Source organism: Mus caroli, unplaced genomic scaffold, assembly GCF_978045245.1.
Source record: "Mus caroli unplaced genomic scaffold, Mus_caroli_1 scaffold_2, whole genome shotgun sequence".
In the NCBI taxonomy this organism is placed as follows: domain Eukaryota; kingdom Metazoa; phylum Chordata; class Mammalia; order Rodentia; family Muridae; genus Mus; species Mus caroli.
The window spans coordinates 67,720,863-67,736,912 of record NW_028227257.1 but is presented as its reverse complement, the minus strand read 5'-3'; the positions used below and the strand labels follow the sequence as shown (position 1 = coordinate 67,736,912).

The 16,050-nt window shown below is 43.4% G+C and overlaps 1 protein-coding gene across 2 annotated transcripts in view; it reads right to left on the bottom strand.

Moving 5' to 3' along the window:
* Positions 1 to 16,050, bottom strand: part of Ryr3 (ryanodine receptor 3) — a 569,960-nt gene that overhangs the window by 123,391 nt on the left and 430,519 nt on the right. For both annotated transcript variants that reach the window (XM_029469442.1, XM_085834580.1), the window contains 6 exons: positions 14,512 to 14,632; positions 11,965 to 12,134; positions 8,999 to 9,219; positions 3,257 to 3,347; positions 1,212 to 1,352; positions 178 to 341 (listed from right to left, as the gene is read on the bottom strand). In XM_029469442.1, coding sequence (XP_029325302.1) covers positions 178 to 341; positions 1,212 to 1,352; positions 3,257 to 3,347; positions 8,999 to 9,219; positions 11,965 to 12,134; positions 14,512 to 14,632 — 908 coding nt within the window. The remainder of the gene's footprint in view (positions 1 to 177; positions 342 to 1,211; positions 1,353 to 3,256; positions 3,348 to 8,998; positions 9,220 to 11,964; positions 12,135 to 14,511; positions 14,633 to 16,050) is intronic.

Below are 16,050 nucleotides of genomic sequence, written 5' to 3'. Positions count from 1 at the left end.
TAGTATATAATCAGATATGGATGGATTAAACTTTGTTCCTGATGTGACTTATAATGTCAAAGGAGATGGTGAGCAGGGTTGGCAGGAGGGAAAATGCAAGTTTTACTGTAGTCTGAAAGAAAGTTATTGGCTACTGTATGGAATATAGAAACAGTTTAGAAGTGGTGTTGAACTTACTTCATGGTGTTGATAGGTTTGGGGTCAAAGTTTCCATCTGCATCCACTGAGACCTGCTTCTCCAATGTGGCTGTAATTCTCGTATCTAAATAGTCTGGTGGCAAGGCCCCAGCAATAGCACTGAGACAAGGCAGGGCCATTCGGAAAAGGTCCAGGTCATATTTCTGTGAGGAAAAACAGAGCACTCCAATAGACAGACCAGAACCACAGCTGTCATACAGAATCATTCTCTTACCAATAGAAATAGACACAAAGGATGCATTTGCAGGTTGACTTTCTATACTCTCTACAGAAAACTAAAGAATTCTTGGAGGATGGAATGACAACCTATAAAGCCCCCAAGTTGCCATTCACTTTAAGTTGAAGAATTTTAAAGGTCTAAATCAATGTTATTCCAAATAAATTTAAAAAATATCCAAGGTTAAGATGGCTTTCCCTGGGCTAGAATGGGTTATAAACTTTCCTGCTAAGAATAGTTATGGGAAATGACCCAACCTATGACCAGGGAGGGAACTTTGAAAATCTTAGAAGTGGTAGGTAGAGATTTGTACTAATATTTTACCCACTGGTGTGACATAAATCCCAGACAAAGGTAACTTAAGGAAGGAAGGCAGGCTTTCTTCTGACTTTGAGGGGACACAGGTCAGCAAGGTGGAGGGAGAGTCTGAGCCATCTGGTCACATTCTCCATCAGATAGTACAGGAAATGGGACCGGACTATAACACTCCACAGAGGAAAACAACAAGAGTGTTAAGTTATTGAACTGGAAGCAGAAAGTGCTTTTGGAACTTGCTCTGGTAGCTGCTTTCCCATGTGTAAGCTCAGTAAGCCTGGCACATCATGTAATGACTCTGAGGATTAGGTAGTTCCTGTTCAGGTGTCTTGGGGAGCCGGTGGGGGAGGGGCTTAAAGAATTAACATGATAGGCTTGTGAGGTCCTTAGCAGTCCATAGAAAAGAGTGAAAGCAAACGGATGTTAGTTCCTGCATGCTTAAGTCACCAGGGTCACAGTTTCCTCAAGAAGCAGTCATTACCTTGTGGGAGAGGGAGTCAAAGATCCCCCAGAAGAGCTTCTCAGTGAGGTGGAGCTCCTCCTCCACAGCCAGCCCATAGCTGCCCCATCCCGAAGGCAGGCAGTAATACTTCCAGCACTGCTCATAGTGATTTGTCAGAAGCTGGGAGTGTCAGGACGGGAGGGCACCAGCCACAAGGACATCCGCAGGCACCAGAGACATGCAGGGAGAAGAAAACAGAGTGGGAAATCCTGGGGTGGTGGTGGTGGTGGTGGGGTAAACCAGTATTTGAAGGAGTTGGGTTGTCAACAGAGAGGCTTTTCAGATGCCTGTGTGGAAGGGTCTTCTCTCACACCTAATGAGCCAGGCTGAGCTGCATCTGCCTGATTCATGCTCCTGCCTCTTGATGTGCTCCCAGGTAGTTACTGAAAAATGGAGAGCAGTGAATCCTGCTTGAAGTGAGAAAACGTTACCCTTTGAAAGGAGTCTCAGTGTGCTGTTCTAGTCAGTCAGATGTGCGAATAGTTTCATGTGATTACAGACGATTCTGGAATATCCAGGGCTGTGCTGACATGGGGAGGGGAGAGTGGGTAGAGAATTGTGGGTTTGAGGACTAATGTTGATGGTTGTCTGTGGCTTTCTGGTCTCTCCCTGGCCCTCATCCAACTTAATGGGGGGACATCAGTTCCATAGCTCACCAGGAGAGGGCACACTACACTAGTAACATACATTTCTAGTAGATGCCACATCTAAGGGGGGGGGGGGGGAATGCCTATCATGTGAGACGTTAGTGTGACTTTACTTCGTGGTCCCAGCAATGCCTCTCAGGAGCCAGCATCAGCTGACAGCAGAGGTCTGTAGAGAAACAGTGCCAAGTTTAGGACATCACATGTTTCAGCAACAGGACACTCAGATTAAGATCCAGAGCTACTGACATTAGAAGGAAAACTGAGTCCTGGGAGAACTGAGAACCTCTGTGATTGTGTAAAGCTTCCTGCCTGGTTATGGGACTGAACCAATGGCTTCTGAGAGTTCTAGTAACCCCAATAAATATCCTGTTAAAACCCTGCTTGAATTATTTCTTAAAAGAAAAGAAAAGAAACGGAAGGAAAGTGTCAGTGTGGCTGGTCTGCAATGGCCACCAACTTTGATCCTACCCAGGACTACATAATATGGGGCTATAAGAGACAAGTTATAGGAATAAGAAAATAAATAAATAAAATTCTGTGTTCTTTTCATTAATAGGGAAAAAAAAGAAAAAGAAATTCAAAGCATCTGTAACAAGAGGGAAAAAAAGCACAAAACCGCGATGGAAAGGGACATTTTAGATCCTCTGAACGAAAGACCATAGGGAGAGCTGGAGTTCTGGCTGCTCTCAGAGGACCCTGGTCTGATTCCTGGCATATCTGATTCCTGGCCACAAGTGGAGACTCAGAACCGTGTATAATTCCAGTTCCATGGAAGCTATCACCCTCTTCTGGCCTCTATTGGTACTGTGTGCATATGTTGCCCAGACATACATGTAGGGAAAATTCTGGTACACACAAAATACTAAAAGAAGTAATAATTGAGAGGCAGAGAGAGAGAGAGAGAGAGAGAGAGAGAGAGAGAGAGAGAGAGAGAGAGAGAGAGAGAGAGACAGAGAGAGAGAGAGAGAGAGACAGACAGACAGACAGACAGAGACAGAGAGACAGAGAGACAGAGAGACAGAGAGAGAGAGAGAATCCACAGGGAGTCCTAAGTTTTTAGATGTTAAAAATATTCTTAAAAGCTAGTTAGGGTTAATAAACCATAAAATCCAAGTCTTTTTTTTTTTTTTTTTTTTTTTAGCAATCTTAAAAATCAAGTAGTGGAACAAAACTTAAGAAAATCACAGCAGGTAATGACTACAGTAAACCCATGCTTTTGAGAATGAACATCCAAGCTTTGGATTGGTTTTGTGGATTGCAACTTGTCAAGCTGTCAAAACTGAATACACATTTCGGTTCTCTAATTGTGTGCCCTCTGTGCAGCCCCACCCCCACCTGTGTCATGAACGGCACTTCTTTGGTGAGCATGATGCTTACCTTAAGGGGCATCTTGCAGTACTCGCTGAGCTGTGGTACGTCAAAAACCAGACGGCGCAGGAGTTGCTGTAACATGGAAGGTCTCAAATGACTGCAGTATAGAGTAAGAAAACAGAAAGATGGGACAAAGTAAATACAGAACGGTGAAGAGAGGAAGGGAGGAGAAACAAAGGACAATGGGGGGGGGGAAAAAGCACATATTAGTACCAGCAAGAGGACTCGGTGGGCTAGAATGCTTAGAGTGCAAACCTGTATTTGATCCCTTCCCATTCCAGAGTAGGAGAGACTCAACTAAAGAAAGCTGTTCTCTGATCTCTACATGTTCCCTGGAGCACAGGAATGCTCTCTCTCTCTCTCTCTCTCTCTCACACATACACACACAGGCACACTCATACATGCACACACACATACACACTTACACACACACATGCACACACCCATTCTGTTCACACCCAATAATAAAACATAATATTTAAAAAGCAGCATAAATTAGGGCTAAGCCTCAAACCAGAGTGTCTTAACACAGATCTTGGATAAATCATAGTGGATGGTAAAGCCCCAGTTTGAAAATGGAATATGGTTAAAATATAAGAGGCATGTGGTAATGAATTGGGGTACCTCATGCACGGCTGTGCATGAAGATGATGTGGGGCTGTATGCACCGAAAGTATATTCAGTGATTATGTGCAAAGTACGGAACAGAAAGACGTGGCTGGCTTTATAGCTGTCTCCAGCGACTTCTCAGAACTAAGGATTTTCTTTAAAGACAGTCTCACTATGTAGCTGCACAGGAAGAAGATAAAGCGGGCCAGCTGCAGAGGTGGAATCCGACGCCACCTGCTGGTACGATCTGAAGGCAACCCTAAAATCTCCCTCATTATCATCTGGTCCAGGAATTTCACATTATTAGAACGGACTTCTTTGGGCTTCTTTTTTTTTTTTTTTTCTCTCAGAACAACTCTGTATATGTCAAACACAGAAATTAAAGATTAATTAAAGACTTATCAAATTACTGAGTTCATGACTGTGGTATTTGGTGCAAGTAAATTCTGAGACAGAGAAAGGAGAGAGAAGAGGGGCTAACTTTTACTTTTCAGATGCCAAGCGAAAGTCAAGAGGTTCTTATGGATTCTCTCCAGTGCATTTAAAAAATATTTATTTATTTGTTTATTTAATGCATATAAGTACACTGTCACTGTCTTCAGACACACCAGAACAGGGCATCGGATCCCGTTACAGATGGTTGTGAGCCACCATGTGGTTGTTGAGAATTGAACTTAGGACCTTTGGAGGAGCAGCTAGTGATCTTAACCTCTGAGCCATCTGTCCAGACTAAGTTATGTTTGTATATGTGTGTGTGTGTATGTATATATATATGTGTGTGTGTATATGTATGTATACACACACACATAATTTTAGTTCATGAATCCCCAAATTCCTTTCATAGACACCTGAGGAGATATGGAGGCAAGACCAGGAGGAGATGCACAAGAGAATTCATCAAAGCACCTTCAATAAGGAGGACAAATACAGGTGACAAGGAACAAAACTTGTCTATTTCACAACCCTTCTTTTTTTGTTGTTTTTGTTTTTAATGGCTGAGGATATATATTTTTTAATTTGGGAAAATTATGAATGAGCAAAAAGAAAGAAAGAGGAACCCATGTGTTAAAAACTAAGACTTCTCACTTAAAAGCAGAAGACACAGCCAGTGACTTCAGGCAGTTTCCAAGTTGGCATTCTAAGCTGAGTGGCTGAAATGAGGAGGTCTCTGCATTTTTACTAAGGGTCTCTGCAAAGTTTAAAAGAAGACGGTGTTCTTAATTCCTAAAAACTTGCCTTGTGATAAAAGGCTCTGGGTTAAGAAAGGTGAATCAAAACCCATCCCCAAAGAAACAGTCCTACCTGAATCTAGTAATTATGACTCAAAATTCACTCTGTGTTTCTTATCACTATTTAATAGTAATAAAGGGGGACAACAAATCTCCGACTCTATTGTTGACTGACTGTCCTGGCTAGTTTATGCCATCTTGACACAATATAGAATCACCTGCCAGGAAGGGGCCTCAATTGAGAAAATGCTTCCACAAGATGGGCTGTGGGCTGTGGGCTGTGAGGGAATTTCTTAATTAGCAGTTGATGTGGGAAGGCTCTGCCCATTGTGGGTGGGGCCGCCCCTGAGCTGTGGTCCTAAGTCTATACTTAGGCTGAGCATGAGGGCAAGCCAGTAAGCAGCACTCCTACGTGACCTCTGCTTCAACACCTGCCTCCGGGTTTCTGTCCTGTTCCTGTTCTGACTTTCTTCACTGAACAGTCATATTGGAAGTATAAGCCAAATAAACCCTTTCCTAACCAACTTGCATTCCAGTCATGGCATTTCATTGTAGCCATAGAACCCTAACCAAGACACTGACTTGTTACAGGTATATAATAAAATACCCAGTTATGAATGGTCTGCCTGTCATACCTGGAGCTTAAGTTGGGGAAGAGTAGAGCATTGCCCCCTGAACTACAGAGACAGAATGTGGAGCCTCATTTCAGGTCTACTTGCCCCAAACTCTGGTTTCTTTGAAGATACACCTAGTTCTGACCAGTCACATGAACCTGGCTTTTCTATTTGGAGTTAATTCTGAGACACTCAGTGTCTTTCTTGATGGGGCTCTAACCTGAGGTCAGATTCAGCAAAAGCTAGACCAAAGACAGCAGCAGCTCTTCATATTGGTACAGCATTGACGCTGACAGAGAGGACTTGTTTTGTAGGATCACCTAGTCCCATTGTCTCCAGAGGAGAGATGCGGAGGCCCACACTGGTAAGTAATGAGGCCAGAATTCTTCCTTTCGAGGTGGTGAAGCAGATAACTCCAGTCTCCATAACTCTTAGTGGGTCAGTGTGTCTACAAAGCTTTTTGTCTATCTTGCAAGACTATGTCCTTTCTATTTAACCTAATTTCCCCCCCCCAGTGCTACTAACTTTAGGATAAATGAAGTAGTCAGTGGGGTTGCATACAGTTTTGGAAGGGATTGTCTTAGGGTTTCTATTGCTGCAGCGAGACACTATGACCACAGAGCAATTTGGGGAAGAAAGGGTTTATTTGGCTTACATTTCCACATTGCTGTTTATCATGAAAGGAAGTCAGGACAGGAACTCAAACAAGGCAGAACCTGGAGGCAGAAGCTGGAAGCAAAAGCTGATGCAGAGGCGATGGAGGGGTGCTGCCTACTGGTTTGTTTCCCATGGCTTGCTTAGTCTGCTTTTTTTATAGAACCCAGGACCACCCATCCCAAGGATGGCACCACCCACAGTGCCCTGGGCCCTACCATCAATCACTAATTTTAAAAAAATGCCCTACAGTTGGATCTTCCTGAAGCATTTTCTCAATTGAGCTTCCTTCCTTTCAGACAACTCTAGATTTTGTCAAGTTGATATAAGACCAGCCAGCACAATATATTGGAAAGAAAGCCCATTTTGAGCCCTGAGTCTGTGTGAACTTCTAACCCTATACCTCTCATGTTGGGCAAATAGTACTTTGCAGTGAAGCCTCTGGGCTTTAGAAGGTTACAAAGATAGAGAATGTAGGCTACCTTTACTAAGACATCTTTTATGGCAGCTTTTATATTTGAAATATGTTAGGCTGTTCCTTACACATTTTAAAGTTTACTTGTTATCAGTTTTAGAGTCACAGAAAGATTGAGAGGAAGACAGAGTTCCCATAGGCCCCTTCTATGCCCACTTGTGTGGTCTCATCCACTGTCCACTGCCAATGTTCCCCAGGATGGCACTTCATTGGCTACAACAGGAAAGCCTACAGGGACACATCAGCAGTAGCAAAGTCTAAAATTTAAATGGGGGCTCATTCTCTGTGATGGATAGTGAATAATGAATAATGGCATAGCTGTACCATCACAGATAATACAGCATATTTTCCGTTGTCCCCAAACTTCTCTGAGCCCCAGTGTAGCTCTCCTTTCCCCTAGCTTCTGGAAATTCCTAATCACTTCACTATCTCAAAGGCTTTTGCTTCTCCAAATGTCTTATATCTAGATCTGATAATAGAAGCCTTTTCAAAGGGCTTTCTCCAACTCAGCAATACTCATTTAAGTCTCCATTCATTTTTGTGCCTTAATAGTTCTTTTTAGCACTGAGTAATATTCCGTTGCCTGGACTTACATAGGTTTGTTTGTTTGTTTGTTTGTTTGAATTCACTGAAGGGTATCTTGGTTGTTTTAAGCTTTGTTAATGATGACTAACATGATATAAAAATCAGCTTTTTATATAATATAATTATTTATGTTATATATATATAATTATATAATTATATAAACATACAGATTTTTAAGTGATATAAGCTATCAAATAATTTGAGTAAACACAAGGAATATGATTATTGAAATTACAGTTTTGGGAGAAACGGCCTCATTGTCTGACAAACTGGATGCACCGTTTTGTATTCTCATTAGCAGTGAGTGTCTTGTCTGCCCTGCATCAGCCAGCATTTCTATCATCCTCTTTGCAAAGAGTCTAATAGGTAAGTCACAATATCACCTATCTGAGATTGCCTTCTCGTTGATGTTTGAATGGTGAACAACTCCGATAAATGTTCTTCTGGCTATCATGAGCCTTCTAATACATGTGTTTGGGACATGTGTCATAAACAAGATTCAGGAGTGATGTCTGTCTGGTCCCTAAAATGGGAGCCTGTTGATCATTTCGCTGGGAATTCTCAAGCACAGTTGCATATCACTAATAGGATCAATTACTCAAGGAGCATCCATGCTAGAGCCTGGATTCTATCCCTCAGGATTTTGAATCCTGGGGCTGGGATATGGGAACTGGGATATTTATCTAGGATCTCAGAAAGTGATTCTAATTCACAGCCTGGCAGGGAAACTGCTGGATTAAAGCAGCAGGTTGGGATCCTAGCCCATGGTGTGATACCAGTTACTCAAAAGCATCACACCCTTTGTCCTTGCAGACTCGTTGCAGATCCCCAAGCTTCTTTGCTGCCCTTGATGCCTGTGTACATTGGCAAAAGCTACTGTCTCTGCCCCCTCACCCCCACTGTGACCAGATCCTTTTGCTTAAATCTCGGAAACCCGGAGGTGGATTGTTTTGATTTACATGTAGAGTTTTGTTTCTGTGTAAAAGTTATCTCTTAGCCAGGCGTGGTGGCGCACGCCTTTAATCCCAGCACTCGGGAGGCAGAGGCAGGCGGATTTCTGAGTTCCAGGCCAGCCTGGTCTACAGAGTGAGTTCCAGGACAGCCAAGGCTACACAGAGAAACCCTGTCTCAAAAAAGAAAAAACCAAAAAAAAAAAAAAAAAAAAAAAACCACAAAAACAAAAACAAAAAAAAGTTATCCCTTTTAGATAGTGGAGAAGTCTTTCTGGGTTCCATTTCAGAACTAGAGAATTAGTTCATTATAGAGATGCTTCAGGCACAAAAGACATTGGTTTTCCTAGTTTTTCACCGGAAATGGGTAAACACTGAGCATTACCCTCCCCTTCCTTGCAATGAGGGATGATTACATGGAAGGTTATATGACCGATACAGGTAACAAGCACATTCCAGGAGAAATGCTAGGCGGGGCATATGGCAAAGGCTGAGTAGTGGCCTCAGACTTTATAACCAGTTTCACAATGCATTATTCTATTATACAATTATGTACTGCCTAACTGTGACAGCACAATGAACTTGGCACAGATACTTATGTACAAGTAAAAACCACAGGAGGGCACACTTACTTGCAAATGGCTAGCAAACATTCTTCTATGGTGTCCCTCTGTGCCTTGGTGAGGGAGCGTCCTTTGGAAAGCCTGTATATTGTCTGCAGTGTAGAATCAATCAGAGAAGTACAGTGTTCTGTCCCAGAAAAGAGAGGGGCGCATCTCGTGAGGAGTGGGAGCACAGCCGAACATAAATACCTATTCAGTGCCAGCGCAGCCTCTGTGGTGCTGAGGGACACCTAAGAAAGGGAAGGGAGGCATCGGTTAACCTCTCAGAGAACAGCCAGCTGAGCCTGTGCACTGAGCTCCATGCAAGGCCAGGAAAACTTACACATGGCTATAGTCACAGCCTACCTGGGGAGGGCAAAAGCCACTGTGCATGCAGACATGTACTGCTGAAGCCAGGGAAGGTAGACACACAGGCATCCTTCTAGGGAAGGAGATATTTAACCTGCCCTCCTGAATGCTGGGGATGGATGGAGTTTACAACCTGGTGGTCCTTTCAGGTCTGATGAGCCAGACTTGGCCTGTGTCTCCCAGAAGTTATGTGTTACTTATCCCAGGCCCTTCCCTTTCAATCCTGAGCATTGCTTCTAGGCCATTAACCCCATCCTCGTGAGAGCTGTCATTTCTACTTGACAACATCCTAAGTGACTTCTATGTCATCTTAGGGCCAGGCCAAATCCTGACTCTGGCAAGTACAGCATTTACCCCAGTCACTATCCCCAAGACCCTTATCTTGAGCAATGCTTCTAAGTCAATAAGAACCCATCTTATGGATGAAGCCATATGTACGTTGTAAAGAGCTTCAATGCAAACTTGTCTTAAACTTCACTGTACCCACGGGACTGAGTAATTGCTATATGCTCCCCCCTCATTGTGCAGTGTTTAAATATAACAGATAAATAAGCTGAGGTCAGACTCTTGAAGTCTTAGCCCAGTCTGGGTTATCTAAATTGTACTAAACTGAGTTTCATTCTTCCCTTACCTGGACCCTCCCCTATATACCTACTCATAATGCTCTTTCTCATTTAAATGAAAAAAAAAAAAAGAGATTAGTCCCCACCCCCAGAACAAAGCAAACATATAAAGATGGCTGGATATTGAATGGTCTCAAAGAATTTTAAACTCTTACTAAAATCAATTAATGGGCCTTTTAACCCAGCATCCTTGATATTTGAATTTCCAGGTTCTGAGCTATTGCATAATCATTCTGGATTTAGCTCATACTTGTTACCTTACAGGGGTCTCATATCCTCCTGTGATTTAAGGTTAACAAATGGGTATATGCGGCCACATCCCTCAAATTCACCAGCTTTACAAAGAGAACGTCGATCTCTGACGCCCACTGGCTACTTTGTCAGTACCAAGAGCAGCTCATAACCTGATGAATGATCTGAGAGTTGACCTCACTAAGGGGAACTTGCTGCTGCATGAGGAGTATAGCAAGGAATAGAAATCCAGGCTTTTTCTGAAGCTCTGGTAGAATCTTTGCTAACAATGTTCCTCTTTGTAAACTTAGACTGACAAGCCGAATCAAAGGAAGATCCATTCAGTGGCACTAAATATAGCCAGAGCATGACTCACGTCACTGTTGAAAACCCAAGGACTCAAAAGAAGCCTGGAGACCCACAGAGGAAAATAAATGTCACTATTTCCTGCAATTATCACAGCTATTATAGCTGAATGGACAACCCTAGCAATTTATGATTTCAAAAACTGTTCTCTTTGAACCTTTCACATTTCTGGGTGTTGGTATTAATTATCAGAAGTTTGTCTTCTGGAGGCATTGGTAACCATGCTGGAAAAAGTAGCTCGCCTTTTAGATTTATTGCTTTCAGAGACAGTGTAGTTAAAATGAGGGGGGCAGGGCTTTGATTCTGGTGGCTTGAAGGTTCTCAGATGAGGAACTGAACATAAAACCTCTTTTTTTTTGGGGGGGGCAGATGGTAGTCTGGCAAGTACACGATCTAACAGCAGATGCTAGAATAGAATTTGCTGTTTGAATTACAAAAACAAAAAACAAAAAAACAAAATTAAATACTTTAGTCAGAAAACTTAAGTCTACAAATTTTAAAACTTATTTTTAAAACCTAGAGATTTATAGTAAATCCCCAAGCAGAAGTAGTGGCTAGGTGGAATACAGTGAAGATATAAAAATATCCTATGACTCTGACTCCTTCATTGATAAACTCTTCCTCATTTCCGTGCCGTGTCTTCAAAGCAAAGAATCTGAGTCTGCCAGCAGACTCCTCACCCCAGAGCTTGCAATTCTCACCACTGGACACCAGGTGGCGCCGTTGAGACGTCTAACTGCAAACAAGCCTATAATATGAGTTCTTTGGAATTAAGCTGATCCTCGTGTCCTCACTTCTCACTTCCTCCGAGACACAGATATGACAGCTGGCATTTCTTATCTTATGGTCAGTCACTTCTTGTGACCCTGGTGGTCGGGGCAAAAATAAGTGAGAATAAAGAGTATTTCTGGCCTGAAATACCTCCAGCCAGCCTTTTCCCTAAGTAACAGAACCGTATTCTCACAAATACATATGTTCTTTTGGGGGACCTTTGGTGATCCTCATAACTGGTCTAAGCAGGATTTAGATATTAGGGAAATTGCTATTAGTGCCTGCTGGGTAACAGGAATGCTATGAAAACATTCTATGATGAATATCATAGTGATTCCCTGTCCCCAGTTCCTTAAGAGATAGTGCCCCAAGGCTTGAGATGCTGGGGGTGCTGGACTGTGAGAAACTTCAATCGAAGGGATTGGACAGAAAATCAAGGCCAGATTTACCTGCATATAAGCTTTTGGGCCAATGCATTAAAATCTTCCAGTTTTGAGTATCTCTGTTTTTCTCTTTCTCAAGCAGGATATTAAAATATGATCATCAAGTAGGCAGGAAATATTTGTCCCTACGTCCAGTGTTACTAATCTAACCATGAAGAAATTCCCATTCATCCTCTTTATTTTAGCTACTTACTGTATCTAGAGATGCAGAAGCCCGTAAGTCAGGTAAAAACCCAACTTCCAGCAAGTGGAGCAGGAAAGTTTGATCTTTAATGCCATAAACACGGTCCAAGAACAGCACCATGGGTGCCTTGTGGTCAGGGCAGAAGTTGGCCGCCATGTCTGGCTCACTGACTGACCCATCTGAAAAACAGAACATGCCATTTCCTGTTTCTGCAGTTTGAAACGCAGCATAGAACCTGTCTGTCCATAGCTCACCACGTTAGGGCGACAGGAAGTTTAGAAATAAGAGCTAAGCAAGGAAGCAGCTTAAGCAAGGATGGAAGAAGCAACTGTCAAGTCTCTATGAGCCAGTTATTAAACGAGCTTGTTGTTAAAAGTTTAATTTTACAGTGAGGTAGACTGTTCTAAAAAGATATCTCATGGTCATAGTTCACTAATTTCTAATTTTACTCTAAATCATAATCAGTTATTTGTATCAGCCGAAATTTACCTGTCGGAAATACAACACAATGGTAGGTCTTTACGTCTTTCCAACTCTACGTTCTGTGATACCACATTGGCAGCATAGAGTCGCCCATGGTGAGAACATCTATCGTAAAATGGGGGAGATGGTAGGGGATCAAGCTTGAGCTGCCCTTTGGTGGATGATGCGGGAAAGCGATGGCCAAATGTTGAGAAAGTAGATAAATTTAATAACATGTCACCTCTGTAGTCACCATATCACAGTGTAAAACAGCAAGCACGCCTTCAGTGCCCGCTTCAGGTGGTGCTTAGATCGAGTCACCCCATCATTTTAGTTTCATTTGAATAAAAAGAGGAAGAAAAGAAAGAAAGAGAGAGAGAGAAAGGAAGAAAGAAAGAAAGAAAGGAAAAAGAAAGAAAGAAAGACAGAAAAGTAAAGCTGGCTCAGCGATGAAGGGAGGAATCCACAGAGAAAATTCACTCCATTGGCCTGACAGTAAAAAGAATTTTTAGCTTGGATAAAAACCAGCTTTCTCTCTTCTGTCTCATACCAAAAAACTAGAAAAGAGAACCAAGAAGAGGTGCAGCATGTGAAACGCTGACCTGGAGTAGACTTCTTAAGGCATCCCAGGAGGCACAGGACTCAAGTGCTGTCCGTCGCAGGGCCTCCTTCTGCCAAGAAGTCTGTGTGGGCTGCTAAGATGGAAGGGCACCCGTGCAGCCTCTCATCGATCGCTAAGCACAAGGAAGACTGGGAGCTGAGTGTCTGAGGCTAACTCGGTCTCTTACACAGCCATGGTGCTTTGGTGAACATTATTGCTGTGGGATTGAGCAAGCGTTTTATGCTCGAAGAAAGCACCATGTCATTGGGAAACCTGGCACTCAACATCTGCTTTCTCAGACGCACTATTATTTCACTGTGCTTTGTAAAGTTATAAAAGTGGCACATATTCTAGAACATTTTAAAAAATACACATTGGAGTGGTTTGCATAGAACTTTATAGACTTTTCCAATTGGTAATTCTGCTTTTCTCATTCTCAAGCAGTTCATTAAAATATGACCATCAAGTAGGCAGAAAATTCCTATGTCCAATGTTACTAATTTAACCATGAGGGGAACTCAAAATGTTTGAATGCTTGGTCCATAGGGAATGGAATTATTAGGAGGCGTGGCCTTATTGAGGTAGGTATGACCTTATTGTCATAGAAATATATGAAATGTGTCATTGTAGAGGTAGGCTTTGAGATTTCATATATATGTTCAGGCCATGCTTAGTGGTACGGTCTCTTTCTGCTGCCTGGGGATCAAGTTGTAAAACTCTCAGCTCCTTCTCTGGCACCCTGTCTGCCCGAATGCCTCCGTGTTTCCCACTATGATGATAGTAGACTGAACCTCTGAAACTGTAAGCCAGACCCAACTAAATGTTGTCCTTATAAGAGTTGCCAGGATCATGGTGTCTCTCCATAGCAATAGAAACCCTAACTCAGGCACATATTCTACAGTTTCTATATTTATTGTCTGAGAGCCCCTATTCCATAAGTTTGAAGATGTTTCATGGCATGGCAGTTTGGGAAGCATGCCAATAGCCAGACTCATGCTCTCTTTTCCAATCCATCATGTGCCTGAGGAGAAGGCAGAGTGACTCAGAATTAAAATGCTTTGGGGATGGTTGGTTACTTGTGATCTTGGGCTGTGAGGGTTTTCAGGTCCACCGCAGAAGATAGCCTGCATGCCTCCTCTCTGGCTGCCTCACTCTCCCAGGGTACACTGGCAAGGGAGAAGAGTCAGGCCAAGTTAAGGGATAGCACCTGCTCATTTTATCACCCTTGAGAAAGTTAGAGTGGTCCCTGGTCCCAGCATGGTGATGCGTGCCTGTACCAGAGGACCAAAGATTTAGCCATCTTGACACAGGGAAGCAGATGTTAGAGGAGCTAGGTGAAGTCTACAGAAAATCCATCACTGGGAAAAGAACAAGGCATTTCCCCCAGGCAGCCTGCATGATGATAGGGCAGTGGCTTCTTTGCAGAGGCAGAATCCTGTCATGGAGCAAGCAGGTACTAGAGGGGCAGGCTCAGCCCAAAGCTGCTTTCCTACCTTTGTTTAGGGAGGGCAGTTTGAGGGGGATGCTGATGATCCCAACCAGATCTTCCGTGGGGACCAGGGAGCGCAGGATGGACCGGATCCGGATGGCTTCCCCTTTCCCTGTTTGGATGAGCTGTCACACAGGAAAGAGAGTAGACAGATGAGGCCTTCAAACCTGCTGCACTGCCCCCCCCCAACCTAAGCCAGGAGAATTGTCCTATGGGCAGGGGTGTATTTCTGAGTTCCCCTAACTGCTACGGGTACTTGTGGCCACAGGGAAAGAGAAACTACTTGATTCACTGTAAGTAGGGAGACTGAGAGAGAAAGTCCATCGATGGTAGTCACTTCCTTTCTCCACCCAGGCTAAAAGCCTCTGCAGTTAACTCAGCAGGAGCCTTCACGGGCCTGTCAGAGTCCTAACAAAGTGTTCGCAACCCTGGATTTCAGAGCTGTAGCAGGTGTGAAAACGACTTACAAATTCAGTTTCTTCTGATCTTGAAGAATGTTGGAGGTGGGCAAGAAAGAGTATTCTAAGAGATTCTAAGAGACAATTTGAGTGTTTCGCAGGAGTCGTCCCAAAGAAGATAGGTTCATTCATACATATACTAACTAGCCGAGCTGCATGTACACAGATAGAATGTTCATCTTCCTGCACAGGAAGTTTCCCAAAAGGGCGCAGCGGACCTTCTACAGAAAAGTACCATCTGGGAATGGAGGTCCAGGTCAGCCCAGGTCGGGTGAAGGATTCTGAGACAGGTCTGTAGGGGTGTGAGTGTGTGTGTGTGTGTGTGTGTGTGTGTGTGTGTGTGTGTGTGTGTGATATGTTAGGGCGGGGAGGTTATAGGCAGAAAGGAACATATTTATTTCCTCCTTAGGCAGGCTCAGGTGAGTTCGCTTTCACATGCTGTCTTTTGTGAGAACATTCCACCTAGTAACTTGCTTCCAGAAGTGATCAAGAGAACTAGAGCGGGTACAGGGGCCTGACCCTTCTCCTAAGTTATAGGGCACCCTGCTGTTTCCCTGACTCCCTTCTGAGTTCCTTTCTTTCCTTAAAGTAACTGAAGTGTAAAGAGAGGCTGATGTAGGGAGGCTGGTACAGCCCAGCAGGAACAGGGATCCCAGTCATTCTTATCAGCAGCCAACACCAAGATGTAGATTCCCCGCCCCCCCCCAGAAGATCAACTGTTTTCTCCCAGTTCCAGTGTGTGGCTGTATATGAAAAACACCAAATATCCCATCAGCAGGGTGAGAGAGGAAAGGGAATGAACGCTTTTTAGATCAAAACTGGAGGTCTAAGAAGACACCACAACAGGCAGAACCACCTTTGTGGTCCCAGCTCTTTTCCCAGAGACCGAAGCCATGGTTATGAAGACAGGGTTTCCCACATAGGTACTCATGAGGCCATTTACAATGGTATGGCCAAAAATCAGATTAGCCATGTTTTGGCCAAGCTGAGGTACATGGAAGTCTCTTTTTGGAAGGCTTTTAAAACAAAATATATACAAAGATCTCTCTGTCTCTCTGTCTGTCTCTTTCTCTCCCTGTCTCTGT